Source organism: Oncorhynchus gorbuscha, linkage group LG06 (assembly GCF_021184085.1).
Source record: "Oncorhynchus gorbuscha isolate QuinsamMale2020 ecotype Even-year linkage group LG06, OgorEven_v1.0, whole genome shotgun sequence".
NCBI classification, from domain to species: Eukaryota; Metazoa; Chordata; class Actinopteri; order Salmoniformes; family Salmonidae; genus Oncorhynchus; species Oncorhynchus gorbuscha.
Genome location: NC_060178.1, coordinates 66,859,878 through 66,874,948, shown reverse-complemented (window position 1 = coordinate 66,874,948; position 15,071 = coordinate 66,859,878). Strand labels below are relative to the sequence as shown.

At 39.9% G+C, this 15,071-nt stretch overlaps 1 protein-coding gene across 1 annotated transcript in view; it reads right to left on the bottom strand.

The window, feature by feature from the left end:
* LOC124038252 (neuroendocrine convertase 2-like) overlaps positions 1–15,071 on the bottom strand; it is a 78,273-nt gene that overhangs the window by 50,399 nt on the left and 12,803 nt on the right. Inside the window, exon 2 of the mRNA XM_046353878.1 lies at positions 11,403–11,507. Coding sequence (XP_046209834.1) covers positions 11,403–11,507 — 105 coding nt within the window. The remainder of the gene's footprint in view (positions 1–11,402; positions 11,508–15,071) is intronic.

Genomic DNA, 15,071 nt, shown 5'->3' with positions numbered 1-15,071 from the left:
TTTGGAGGATTAGGGTCGTCATGGTCTGGGGCGGTGTGTCAGCGCATCATCGAACTGAGCTTGTTGTCATCTCAACGCTGTGCGTTACAGGGAAGAAATCCTCCTCCCTCATGTGGTACCCTTCCTGCAGGCTCATCCTGACATGACCCTACGGCATGATAATGCCGCCAGCCATACTACTCATTCTCTGCGTGATTTCCTGCAAGACAGGAACAGTGTTCTGCCATGGCCAACGAAGAGCCCCGATCTCAATCCCATTGAGCACGTCTGGGACCTGTTGGATCGGAACGTGAGGGCTAGGACCATTCCCCCCAGAAATGTCTGGGAACTTGCAGGTAGAAGAGTGGGGTAACATCTCACATCAAGAATTGGCAAATCTGGCGCAGTCCACGAGGAAGAGATGCACTGCAATACTTACTGCAGCTGGTGGCCACACCAGGTACTGACTGTTACTTTTTATTTTGACCCCCCCTTTGTTCAGGGATACATTATTCCATTTCTGTTAGTCACATGTCTGTGGAACTTGTTCAGTTTATATCTCAGTTTTTAATCTTGTTTTGTTCAAACAACTGAAAATAAATGCAGTTGACTGTGAGAGGATGTTTTTTTTGTTGCTGAGTTTATTGTTGTCTTTAAAAGGGACCAAGCCCATAAATAATGAATTTGTCTTTTTTATTGCCTAAGTACCCACAACCGATATACGTAGCACTCAGTATGAACCCATGACAATCCTATGTTACAGAAAAAAGGTTAAGCATTTTGCCACAAAAGGATTGCAGACTCAGTCAGACGCATTGTATGTTTTGTATCCTGTATACCGTTTCCTTTAGCTACAGTAAACTGTCCAACAACATAGATGGAAAATAGACTCGTGTAGACTTTAAAGTAACCACCCATCTTCCTTCATCTCTCTCCCCTTTCTCCTTCAATTTGCCTATCTCCCTCCATCTCCCTCCATCTTCCATCAATCCATCAGCGGTTCTTTCCTTTACATCACTGGTGTTTCCCTCGAGACGGCCCTCGCATCATCAGACGGAGCCAGCGCCCCGTCACCCTCTCTGCTCCCCACCCACTCTCCGGCTGCTCCTTGTTCCAGCTGCATGCTAGCAATACCAACAACCCAGACATAATTTCAAAGGGCTGTGCTGTACTCCTTTATTTCTCTATCGCTCGCTCCCTCCCTTTCTCTCTCTCTGAATCATCTCTATTTCAGAGCACCAAGATACAGCACATTTAGATGGGTTCATTCCCTTCAAACATGTTACTCTGTCTCAACAAGGGGTGGATTTTTTTTAAATGTCTTGTGATATCAAAGATGGTATAAAGTACAAAGTGTAGTGTACCTTTTACATTGTTGGTCAGAAATGTAGGACAATGGATTATAATTGAAAGGTCATATTCATCTAGTGGAACGAACGAATGTCATGATATGAAAGGACAGGGAAGAGGGATCATGTAAAAATGAAGACACAAGCAGATGTGTCACAGACCTGTAGTTAACTTGAGGGAAAAGTTGCACTTAACCAGATCTAGAATCACATTAGCCAACCCCCAACCTTTTCTATTGGAGAGATGGAAAAACATCTAATCCAGAAACTCCTAATCAATACTCTACTTAAGTCAACAAGCCACTTAAAAATTTGGGGGGCTGGCTTGCTGGACGATCAGGATGACTCCGTGTGTCTGTTTAAATACATTTTCAGAGGCTCATGAAGGCAGCAAAATTACACCAACCGGGGTATTTGTTGTCTAATTCAGATGAATGACAATGACACAAGAGTGGCAAAAAGGACAGTTGCTTTCAAAGCAATCGAAAGGCTCATACAATCCATTGTGCTTGGAGAAACATACAAAAGACAACATAATAACCAGCTAGTAATGCTTCAAAGGAGATGGAGGCAGCAACCATTTGCAGCTAACCTTTCCCAACACTTCAGAACCCCCAAGAATCTAAAACCCATAACTGCAGGACCACATAGGATCATGTCAAGCAGACAGCTGATTAAAACAGAGCATCCCAGATGTAGATCTGCTCGTGTTAGTGCTGTTTTATGTCCATTTGCCGGATTAGTGATATCACGCTCATATCTTCATACATTATTTACTCACAAAGCTGAACTTTCTGCTGTGCCACAAAGTATGTAGCACTCGTAAAAGTCCCATACAGATGCATTACTCATCTCTGCACTAAGCAAAATAGCGTCATCTGCACTGCTATTTTAGTTATCAGTTAATCTGACTATTCTCTCATTATTGATTTAATTGACTTATTTCAGCAATTTGAGGGATTTCTGTATAGTTGTCTAATGTTGGTGGGAGAATATTATACTCCTGAATCACTATGATGAATATAATAGTTTTACTTGAGTGTATTTTTAACAAAGCTGAGTGTTACTTTGAAGTCCAAAGTGTAGGAATACAGGTGAAATCAGTTATTGACACAGACATGGTCTATTTGTTTGGCTCGTGGCCCACCACTTATATCATATCTCCCGTCTGGATTACTGCAACTCGCTGTTGGCTGGGCTCCCTGCCTGTGCCATTAAACCCCTACAACTCATCCAGAACGCCGCAGCCCGTCTAGTGTTCAACCTTCCCAAGTTCTCTCACGTCACCCCGCTCCTCCGCTCTCTCCACTGGCTTCCAGTTGAAGCTCGCATCCGCTACAAGACCATGGTGCTTGCCTACGGAGCTGTGAGGGGAACGGCACCTCAGTACCTCCAGGCTCTGATCAGGCCCTACACCCAAATAAGGGCACTGCGTTCATCCACCTCTGGCCTGCTCGCCTCCCTACCACTGAGGAAGTACAGTTCCCGCTCAGCTCAGTCAAAACTGTTCGCTGCTCTGGCTCCCCAATGGTGGAACAAACTCCCTCACGACGCCAGGACAGCGGAGTCAATCACCACCTTCCGGAGACACCTGAAACCCCACCTCTTTAAGGAATACCTAGGATAGGATAAAGTAATCCTTCTCACCCCCTCCCCCCTTAAAATATTTAGATGCACTATTGTAAAGTGGTTGTTCCACTGGATGTCATAAGGTGAATGCACCAATTTGTAAGTCGCTCTGGATAAGAGCGTCTGCTAAATGACTTAAATGTAAATGTAAATATTTTGGCCCACCAAGCCCGAAAGTTTGAGCACCCTTTCTGTATAGCCTTGCTCGGTGTATAATATATCATAATGGTTGTGGTTAGGCCTGCCTATTGCATCTTCGACCAAATTGCTTTCGCCCTTAAACACAGAAATTGCATTCCATGTTCCTGATAAAAGCAACCCGTTCATGAAGAAGTACTGATATTGTGCTCTTCTTTTCATCCGCTGAATGAAATCTGCAGCAGTTTTGAGGCCATTTCTATATGCTTGGTGTAACCTATTTTAGGTGCCTATTTGATGTAGGCATTCTTTTCAAGCCAGTAACCAGGGGCTGTCGATGCCTTTTTCACCTTTACGATATATCTATGTGAATAAACTTGGCTAGATAGTGAAATATTTAACGTTAAACCTCTGTGATGTTAAATCCCATATATTGGGGACTTCTAGCAGTTCTGGACCAGTTCCGACTCACATTTTTGCGTACAAACAGCTCTGTGAACATCACAGAGTCCAGTGCCTTATAGTGCCAGAAAACCCCATCGGTCTGCTCTCCAGTTACCACTCTGTCAGTGGAGCTGACTTGAACTGTCAGGTTTCACACCCAACACTTGCATATGGTGTGACACTTGCATATGGAGTGACGTGTCACATTTTCTGTCCTATCCATACAAAGAATCTATTTGCTCTCCCTTGGATCGACGGAGCCCAACCTGCGAGATAGCAAAAGAAAGGGGGCAGTCTAGCAATGATAATCTCATTTTGCTGTGATATTCTCAGCTGGATTTAGAGCTCTCAACATGAAAAAATACTAAATCATTTCATAGAATTGAAAAACAACCACTTTCTCTTGGTCACAGAGGGATGTAATCACGTTGTGTGTGAAGACGAAGTTGTAACGACTCTGCAGACATTCAAATGGTGTCTGTCTCTGCATTGCTCTGAGGAGGCTTGGCAGATAATGCTCCGTCGATAATGCTCTGTCGTCAATTACAGTGCCTTCAGAAAGTATTCGCCCCTTGACTAACCTCCAAATTTAGTTGTGGGATTAAAATGGATTTAATGTCATCTTTGGTCAACGATCAACACAAAATACTCCGTAATGTCAATTTTCTTATGAGAAATATCCCATTAATATATCTTGATTAGATAACTATTCACCCCCCTGAGATAATGCATGTTAGAAACACATTTGGCATTGATTACAGCTGTGAGTCTTTTTGGGTAAGTCTCTAAGAGCTTTGCACACCTGGATTATACAATATTTGCCCATTTCTATTTTCAAAATTCTTCGGAACATTTACATTTTAAAAAGTGAGAGATTGTCCTACCGTTCCTATGCATTTCTTCAGACAATGAAATTCTCCAGTTGGAACCTTATTGCTGATTAATGTTTAAAACATCCTAAATGTGGATTGCATACATCATTTGACTTGTTTCTACGACCTGTAACGGAACTTTTTGAGTTTTTGTCTGGAAGAATTGCTCTTGCTTTTTGAGGATTCAAGCTAACAACAAGTGGCTAAATTATGTGCTTTTTGGAACTTTATAGAACAAATCAGTCATTTGTTGTCGAACTGGGATTCCTGGAACTAACTTCTGATGAAAATATTCAAAGGTAAGTGAATATTTATAGTGTTTTTGTAGCTTCTGTTGACGCCAAAATGGCGGATATTTCTTTGGGTTCTGAGCGCCGTTCTCAGATTATTCTTTTTCTGTAAAGTTTTTTTTTAAATCTGACACAGTGGTTGCATAGAGGATACATTTATCTTTAATTATGTGAATAACACTTGCATCTTTTATCAATGTTTATTGTGAGTATTTCTGCAAAATCACCGGATGTTTTGGAATTGTAACGCTCTGGGTGTCGTGGGTGTGGAGTCAGACGCAGGAAACAGAGAATGCGAGGCTGTGCTATTTAATGTCCAAAAACGCAACACAGGGTGCTCACAACCAAAATATACGACCAGGAACAAACACGCTCCTCTACATACAAAACAGAAGGTCACAATAATCAATCCCAGACAAAGAAACAGGCGGGCCGGCTGACTAATAAAGCCTCACTAATTATACCCAACTCAAAACAGGTGTACTCAATAAACACATAAGGAGGGGGAAGAAAGAATCAGTGGCAGCTAGTAGGCCGGCGACGACGACCGCCGAGCGCCACCCGAACGGGAAGGGGAGCCACCGTCAGTTGGAGTCGTGACAGGAATCAAAACATTTCTGCATGTAATGCGCCAATGTAAACTGAGATTTTTTAAAATATATATAACAAAACACACAATACATGTATAACATGATGTCTGATGGAGATAATCAAATGGTAGTGATTACTTTTGTCTATATTTATGCTTTTGTGACTGTGAAATACCGCTCTGTGTGTTTTGAATTTGGTGGTCATCTAACATAAATATACGTTGTGTTTTCGCTGTAAAATATTTAAAGAATCGGTCACGATGGGTAGATTATTAATTTACTAGCAGACAAGATTTACTTAGAATATAATTTTATAGTATGAAGAATACAATTGAAAATAGAAAGGATCTTTTCTCCAAACAATTTGAGGTAGTTCATTTAGAGTTCTTTATGTAACTAGTTGTGATAAAAATGTTGGTCTATATGTTTTGATTTTTAATACACTCTGAAGGCTGCATGAAGCGGCTCTAATGATTATTTGAAATAAGTTGCATGAAAGGCATGAGCTCTGCTCTATTTTGTGTGCAGGCTGTACACACTTCATCAGTCTCTAATTCACAATTTGACAAGCACTTGATAATGCCTCAAATTTCCCAGCTGCATCCCCTCTGTGTGGCCGTAATGCCCCCTAAAAAATCCATGCCTTTTGCGGCCAGCGACCGTTGTGCCCTTGGGCTGAAAATAATAATTATAATACCCTTTTTCTGGCTGCTTGCTGAAGCACCTCTCACTCACATGGTTCTTCGTCACGTGTTCGGGTCTTTCTCACAGGCTACAAGTGAAGACAATCCAAATGTATTTTTCGTCAGCCAAGTAGGCCTACCAAACCGTAAAAGCACTAGTGTATGTCAATCTACTATCCCCCATAGTACAAAAGTTGACCTATTCTGTGCAAGAAATAAATATTCCAAACATAGTCTGGGATAGTTGTGGAATGCGATCAATCCCAAATTAATACAACCACTAGCATAAAAAAACTGTATTAAGTATTGAGCCTGAGGAAAAAAATGAGAATGTTTAGCTTAAAATGATAAACTATTATGATATTACTTCAAATCATATGTGCAGCAATGCACAAACAGCAGTAGGCTATAAGCATGAATATTCCATTGGCAGGAAAACACCATTGTCCAAAGTGACCACAAATATGATTATGCATGAATTGCTTTTATTATAAAGTTGCATTTTTATGGTGAAAATTTTCTTCCCCAAACTTGAAACGTATGGCTGCTTAAGTATGCCAGATATGCTCTACACCCCTCGTAAAGGGGATTAGTGTACTTTATTTTAAGAAGTTATTTGGCCACTTTTGTGGTAATCTTAACATATAGGTCTTAGGGCTTGGCTAACTGTTCCAAATGTCCAAACTGATTTTGTTAAAAGGGCTTTCATGTACTCTGCGCCATCGGTTTGGAATGCCTTACAAAATACTTTTAAACCTGAAACACTTGTCCCTATTGATGAAGAATTTTGAGGCTGATTCCCTAACCTGTCAATGTTTTTAATTGGCTGTTTATTGATTTTGTTATACTTTTGTGAATTCAATCTTTTTTTACTAGATTACCTATAGTTTTCATGTTGTCTGTCTAGTCTTTGTGTAATGACTTGGTGCTGCCTATCTTGGCCAGGACGCTCTTGAAAAAGAGATTTCAAATCTCAATGAGCCCTTCCTGGTTAAATAAAGGTTAAATAAAAGATAAATAAAACTTGATTTGAAAAAGTCGCAAAAAAAGAATGTGCTGTTTGCCTTAAAATGGTGTGATAGGCTAATATTGTCACCCATCACACTATTCTTATTTGAATCTTGTTTTTACATATACTAAATAATATGTGTGAAATTAGTTTTGATTTAGAATGGACCATTGTCATGCACCTGTCACAAAACAGGGGCAGCGGAAAAAAACGACATGTCATCTATGCACCTAAATAGCGAATGGTGGATGCTTTTCATGTGGTCCATTTACATGCCAGCCAGGTAGGCTATACTCCTGTTGAAAAGAGAAGTAATGTTCTTAATATTAGGAAAGTTGAGAAATAAATATAGTAGGCCTAGCCTGTAGGACGCTGATAGGATCCTCCTCTTTTTAATAGAGGCCATCACACTGTTTTCTCACGCAATTGCATAACCTATAGAAATGTTGAGCAACATAAGCTCATGGGCTCTCTTGAAGGGCTTGATTCAATTTTCGCTAACATTTGCATTGTTGTCAGGGTGATTAGAGGGACAATAGAGTGCGGGGTTACAGGCATACAGGCATTTAGCAAGTTTGGTAGGCTACTACTGACCAGCAGCATCAGAACTTGAAGAAGCCTAATTACCGTCACTAAATGGTCACCTGGAATTTGACTGCCTTCAAGATAGTAATAGTGTCACCATAACATCCCTAAGCATGATGCAGCTCCCACCATGCTTGAAAATATGAAGAGTGGTAATCAATGATGTGTTGTGTTGGATTTGCCAATATTTTCAGTATAACTTAAGTGCCTTTTTGCAAACAGGATGCATGTTTTGGAATATAGCTTCCTTCTTTTCACTCTGTCATTTAGTTTATTGTTGTGGGGTAAAAACGATGTTTTCAGTTCTCATTTCACAACCATTAAACTCTGTAACTGTTTTTAAATCACCATTGGCCTCAGGATTAAATCCATGAGCAGTCTCGTTCCTCTCTGGAAACTGAGTTAGGAAGCAGGCATGTATCATTTTAGTGAGTGTACTGATACACAATCCAAAGCCTAATAAATAACTTCACCATGCTCACAGAGATATGGAGCTTCTCTCATCTACCAATAGGTGCCTTTCTTTGCGAGGCATTGAAAAACCTCCCTGGTCTTTGTGGTTGAATCGATTGAGGGACCTTACAATTATTTGTATGTGTCGGGAACAGAGATTGGGTGGTCTTTCAAAAAATTCAAAAAGCATGTTAGCCACTATTATTGAACACAGAATGGGTCCAACTTATTATGTGATTTGTTAAGCACATATTTACTCTTGACGTTATTTAGTCGTGCCATAACAAAGGGGTTGAATACTTATTGACTCAAGACATTTCAGCTTTTCATTATATATTCATTTGAAAAATGTTTTTTTAAAAGGGATCAAATGGTCATTGTCATGACGTTGGCCTGGGGGTAGGTTTATGACAGTCATGAATACCTCTTCCACCATTTTCCTCTCTCTACCCTACTGATGTTACATTTGCAAAACCCTTGGTTAACACAGAGATTCTGGGAACATCAGAAGGTGGGGGGAAATGAACTATGTTCTGGTAATCCGACCAATTGAACATATGCGGGGGTACTCAATGAATATGATGTCAGTTCGGTTGTCATCTGAGACATTCTCATCAATGATAAGATGACATTAACTCTACAGTGGAAAGTCTACACATCAGAGTTATCGGATTCAAATGGAATTGTTGTTCAATTTAAATGTTTGAATATGAAATTATTAATGATGGGATTAAATGTGATTTTAGCTTCTAAAATGTGAGATGTGGGTTTTCATAAGGTTAGGGCTATGCTCAATCAGTGGCCCACCCCTGTGAAGGGACATGGGCTATAAAACTTTTCAAACACACCCTCCTCTTCCTTCCTATATAAAGCCTTGCCGACAATGTAACCTCCTGTTCCGAGGATGTGAGGACGACGGTCCGATGTCAGAATAGTTCAGATAATAAGCACAGAACGAAGCCAACATCAGCGTGAGCTTTGGTTGTGAATGGTATGAACTTTGAACTCTTATTCACTACAGAAGTGGTACCTCCTATCCGTTGAGTTAGCAACAGCAGCTGCAAACGCGGGTTAGGAAGGAACAGACAGAGTATGCCATCTACCACACAATGACGTTACTACAACGTATCCAATTGACCAGCAGAGACATTCTTCAAAGGACTCGTTTGGCAACACGTCCTTCCATCTACCACCAACCTTCCGAAGCGCAGCCCAGAGTAAATATTTATTGCATTTTCCTTTTCCAAATGGGTGATAATTTAGAATGCATAAGATACTGTATTTACGATAGCACAACTTTGCCCTTTGTTCCTCAGTCTTCCCGCTCTTTCACTCAAACCCAGTCCCTTTTCTTTTGTGTAACAAGCTGTTATATCTGTTCCGCCCGCTAGGGACGTTTTCCTTTATGACCTAATGTGTAATCGAGTTATGATTAGTTAAGATTAATTATGTGTATGTGTAATTCTGTAATTCAATTTTCAGATGAGACTGAATTAAGGTGACGATTAATATTGACTGCTATTGATGTCAAATATTACTAGGTCTTTTAAGAGTTTATTCGGAAGATAACAGCTCTATAAATATTATTTTGTGGTGCCCCGACTTTAGTTAATTACATTTACATGATTAGCTCAATCAGGTAATATTAATTACGGAGAATATGTTTTATAGAATAGCATTTCATATCACTTAATCCGGCATAGCCAAAGACACAACAGTCATTATGGGGTATTGTGTGTAGCTCAGTGGCACAAAATTACAATTTAATCCATTTCAAATTCAGGCTGTAACACAACAAAATGTGGGAAAAGTAAATGGGTGTAAATACTTTCTGAAGGCACTGTATATGAAATGGGGAAAAATGTGTACTGTCACTAAATATGATGAGATTATTTTACAGTTTTAAGAAAAGTGCAAAATTATAGTAAATCCTATATAATTGAATTGTTACTATATTGTTACTATATTTAATTTACATAATTTCAAGCCCTATTCACCCACCATGCTTTTTCATATTTTCATAATATTTGTACTACGGTAGGTACTTGAGCTTATGTCCTCGAAAGTGATTACACCTCAACAATGTATAAAAAAATTACCAGAAAGGTGAGTTCCAGACCATTCTAGAACTATGCAGCATTATGAGATCTTGAGACTATAAAATCTTCATTTTTGTCCAAATGTAGATGTTGACACGGCCTTGTTCTGTTCAATGTCCTCTACCTATATAGTACTCTAAATACCCCAATTAATATTGTTAAGTTCAAAAGAAAACAAAATAAAAATTACTTACACCATCCAAACCAATGAGGGTTCGGAATATTAAAGCCAAGTATCTCAAACATATTTTTGAAGATAGAACTTAATAATCCAATACTCTTGATTACTAGTTATTGTTTATGGACATCTCATAATTGTTTTTTATTTGGGTTATATCTGTTTAGGCGGATATCTACATTTTGCAATAACGTTCAAGAGGTTTTAAGAACTAAATTAGTACTTTCATTGTAACATGGGTTGAATGGAATAACAAGCTGATCCGAAGTGACTATGCTACTGTAAGAAATCAAACTGACTTCAGCACTATACACACAAGTGTCATGCCCTGATCTGTTTCACCTTTCTTTGTGCTTGTCTCCACTCCCTTCCAGGTGTCGCCCATCTTCCCCATTATCCCATGTGTATTTATAGCTGTGATCTCTGTTTGTCTGTTGCCAGTTCATTTTGTTTATCAAACCTACCAGCGGTTTTCCCGTTGCGCCTGTCTTGTCTATAGTTCCTGGTTTTCTAGTTTGCCCGGTTTTGACATTTCTGCCTGTCCTGACCCTGAGCCTGCCTGCCGTGCTGTACCTTTGTCGCACTTCTCTGTATTACTGACTTCTTCCTGACCTGAGCCTGCCTGTCGTCCTGTACTTTCGCCTTCCCGTTTTTGAGTTAACAAACTTTTGTTACTTCGACACTGTCTGCACTTCAAACCTGATAAGTGTATTATAGCCCAAGCGTCTACTAATCAGTATATTCATACCGCAGAATGAGTGATTTAAAAAATACTATTGTGTGCCAAGACAAGACGATACATTTGATAAAAACATTTGTTCTTGGCTAGTTTGTCCGTTGTGGAGCTCGCCTCAAATTTGAAACATTGTTTTGCATTGGTGGGGGATCTGGGCACATATCCATGGGAACCAGTGTGTGTGTGTGTGTGTGTGTGTGTGTGTGTGTGTGTGTGTGTGTGTGTGTGTGTGTGTGTGTGTGTGTGTGTGTGTGTGTGTGTGTGTGTGTGTGTGTGTGTGTGTGTGTGTGTGTGTGTGTGTGTGTGTGTGTGTGTGTGTGTGTGTGTGTGTGTGCAAACATGCATGTGTGCGTGTGTGTTTTACTTACCCTGCGGTCCTTCTCCAGGTGCTGTCTGTGGCGAAGGCTGCGTTTGCTCCTCCTCTGATGGGTGTCCTGGGGGTAGAAGTGAAAAAGACCCTCTCCAAAGGGAAGCTGGGAAAGAGAAAGAAAATGGTGTGAGAGAATGTGAGAAAGAGAGAGGGAGGGATTGAGTGAGAAGTTGGTGGAGGGAGAAGGAAAGTAAAACGATGACAGGATGGAAAGAAAAATGGGGGAATGAGAAAGAGGGGTTGACAGAGGCAGAGAGAGTGATAGAGAGAGAAGTACACAGGTGAGAAAGTAAAAATGAAGCAATAGACAGAAATATATAAAAAATGGAGAGTAATGGTGTGAGTGACAGGATGAATAGAGAGAGAGAGAGAGAGAGAGAGAGAGAGAGAGAGAGAGAGAGAGAGAGAGAGAGAGAGAGAGAGAGAGAGAGAGAGAGAGAGAGAGAGAGAGAGAGAGAGAGAGAGAGAGAGAGAGAGAGAGAGAGAGAGAGAGAGAGAGAGAGAGAGAGAGAGCTACAAGGTCAGCATCAATACATTTTCACTACACAGGGTCTATTTTAAGACAGTGGAGTGCACTGCTGGAATGAACTAGAATAAATCATTGGGGGAAGAACATAGATGCATGGTATGAGCCATGCCTAAGGCTCCCATTTCAAATTAAATACCTCCATATGCTGTAAAAAAAAGGCTGGCATGCCAGGTCACTGTTTTTAATTAAACACATTCTTATGGGCCATTCTCATGTGCCAGTCTAATCTATGGGAATCAGTATGCTTATGGAGCTATGGTAATGTCTGATTAGCAGACTTCACTGCAATGGTACAGTACAGTAAGCCTGGCCCTAAATAGCCGACATGAGAGGATATTCAAGAACAAATCCCGGCTTCCCTTTTCACTGGATGTTAGCTACAGTAAATGCTGGTGATTCAAGTCAAATCAAAGTTTATTGGTCATGTACACAGATTTGCAGATGTCATAGCAGGTACACTGAAATGCTTGTGTTTCTAGCTCCTACAGTGCAGTATTGCCTAGCAATAATAAATCAAATAAACGCATAATCCACATGTTCTTTTTTAAAATGAAGATTAATTAATAAATATCAGAATGATCAATGACCAAAATAAGAATATATAAATATAATGGTGTATAAAGTCAGTATGGACAGTATATCAATATAAAAGGTGTGTACAGCATTAGTTACATAAGATGAGTCATGACTGGAATACAGTATATACATATAAAGTGGGTAAAACAGTATGTAAACATTATTAAAGTGACCAGGGTTCAATGACTATATATTACTTTCCTTTACTTTCAACCTAATAAATAAAAGGTGTACAGCCATGTACAATGCCTTGCAAAAAGTATTGATCCCCTTTGAGTTTTTTCTATTTTGTTGCATTACAACCTGTAACTTAAATATATTTTTATTTGGATTTAATGTAATGGACATACACAAAATAGTTTAAAATTGGTGAAGTGAAAAGGAAAATATCAAAACGGAAAAGTGGTGCGTGCACATGTATTCCCCACCTTTGCTTTAAAATTCCCAAATAAGATCTGGTGCAACCAATTACCTTCAGATTAGTCACATAATTAGTTAAATAAAGTCCACCTGTGTGAAATCTAACTGTCACATGATCTGTCACCTGATCTCAGTATATATACACACCTGTTCTGAAAGGCCCCACAGTCTGCAAGGGGCACCACAAAGCAAGCGGCACCATGAAGACCAAGGAGCTCTCCAAACAGGTCAGGGGAAAAGTTGTGGAGAAGCACAGATCAGGGTTGGGTTATAAAAAAATATCAGAAATTTTGAACATCCCACAGAGCACCATTAATATCCATTATTTAAAAAATAATATGGCACCACAACAAACCTGCCAAGAGAGGGCCTCCCACCAAAACCCATGGACCAGGCAAGGAGGGCATTAAATCAGAGAGGCAACAAAGAGACCAAAGATACCCCCGAAGGAGCTGCAAAGCTCAACTGTGGAGATTGGAGTATCAGTCCATAGGACCACTTTAAGCCGTATACTCCACAGAGCTAGGCTTTACAGAAGAGTGTCCAAAGCCATTGCTTAAAGAAAAAAATAAGCAAACACGTTTGGTGTTCTCCAAAAGGCATGTAGGAGACTTCCCAAACATATTGAAAAAGGTACTCTGGTCACATGAGTCTTAAATTAAGCTTTTTGTCCATCAAGGAAAATGCTATTTCTGGCAGAAACCCAACACCTCTCATCACCCCGAGAACACCATCTCCACAGTGAAGCATGGTGGTGGTAGCATCATGCTGTAGGGATGTTTTTACTCAACAGGGACTGGGAAACTGATCAGAATTGAAGGAATGATGGGTGGTGCTAAATACAGGGAAATTCTTGAGGGGAAACCTGTTTCAGCCTTCCAGAGAATTGAGACTGGGATGGAGGTTCACTTTCCAGCAGAACAATGGCCCCAAGCATACTGCTAAAGCAACACTCAAAATGTATTGTAATGGGCTAGTCAAAGGCCAGACCTCAATCGAATTGAGAATCTGTGGTATGACTTAAAGATTGCTGTACACCAATGGAACCCAACCAACTTGAAGGAGCTGGAGAGGTTTGCCTTGAAGAATGCTAAACTTTTCTGTTTTTTTTATCTAATAACTTGTTTGTTTCACAATAAAAATATATTTTGCATCTTCAAAGAGTTAGGCATGTTGTGTAAATCAAATTATACAAACCCCCCCAAAATCTATTTTAATTCCAGGTGGTAAGGCAAAAAAATAGGAAAAATGCCAATGGGGGGTGAATATCTTCGCAAGCCACTGTACAAACGGTACAAACACAGCAAAACGATACAGCCCCTTCAACCTGTGGTAGAGTCGCACTGAACAGGTACAACTCTGGGGGATGACATCATCAAAGGGGTAACGGCACGGTCAAGGCCAATGCCAATGCCAATAATAACCTTGAACACATAGTAGTAATCATACTATACTGCAAGTAAGTACAATAACCTATTCAATGTAATTATTTATATATATATAACATTTCTCCCTCTTAATTTTAATCCCCTCTGTGAGAAAATAACATAAAATTAACAAGTAAACCATATTAGTGTTTCCTTTTCTTTACAAAACTTTAGAACTTCTGCTGGTGTTACTGTAAATGTAAACAAACAAAAAATGGCAGTCCTCATTTCTTTTCAACTAAGTCTGCTGTGTCACGGTTGTCGTAAGAACGGAACCAAGGTGCAGCGGATATTGAGTTCCACATATTTATTCCAAAGTGAAGCATAAGCCAAAACAATAAATCAAATAAACGAACAACGGAACGTGACTACGTGGTGCACAAACACAAAATAATATCCCAAAAACACAGGTGGGATAAATATCTACTTAAATATGATCCCCAATTAGAGACAATGATTACCAGCTGCCTCTAATTGGGAATCATACAAAAACACCAACATAGAAAACATAAGCTTGAACACAACAGAAATTATAACAATAGAGAAACAAGGGCTCTCTATGGTCAGGGTGTGGCACTGCTGTTCCAAACAAGCACTAACACCACAAGCCTCTCAGTCTCAACTACATAGTTAGTTATTTCAGGAGGCTTGTGACTATGCTGTGATCTGCGCAATACTCCTGGTGTGCCACAAGACACAGGTAAGCGTGTCCCAG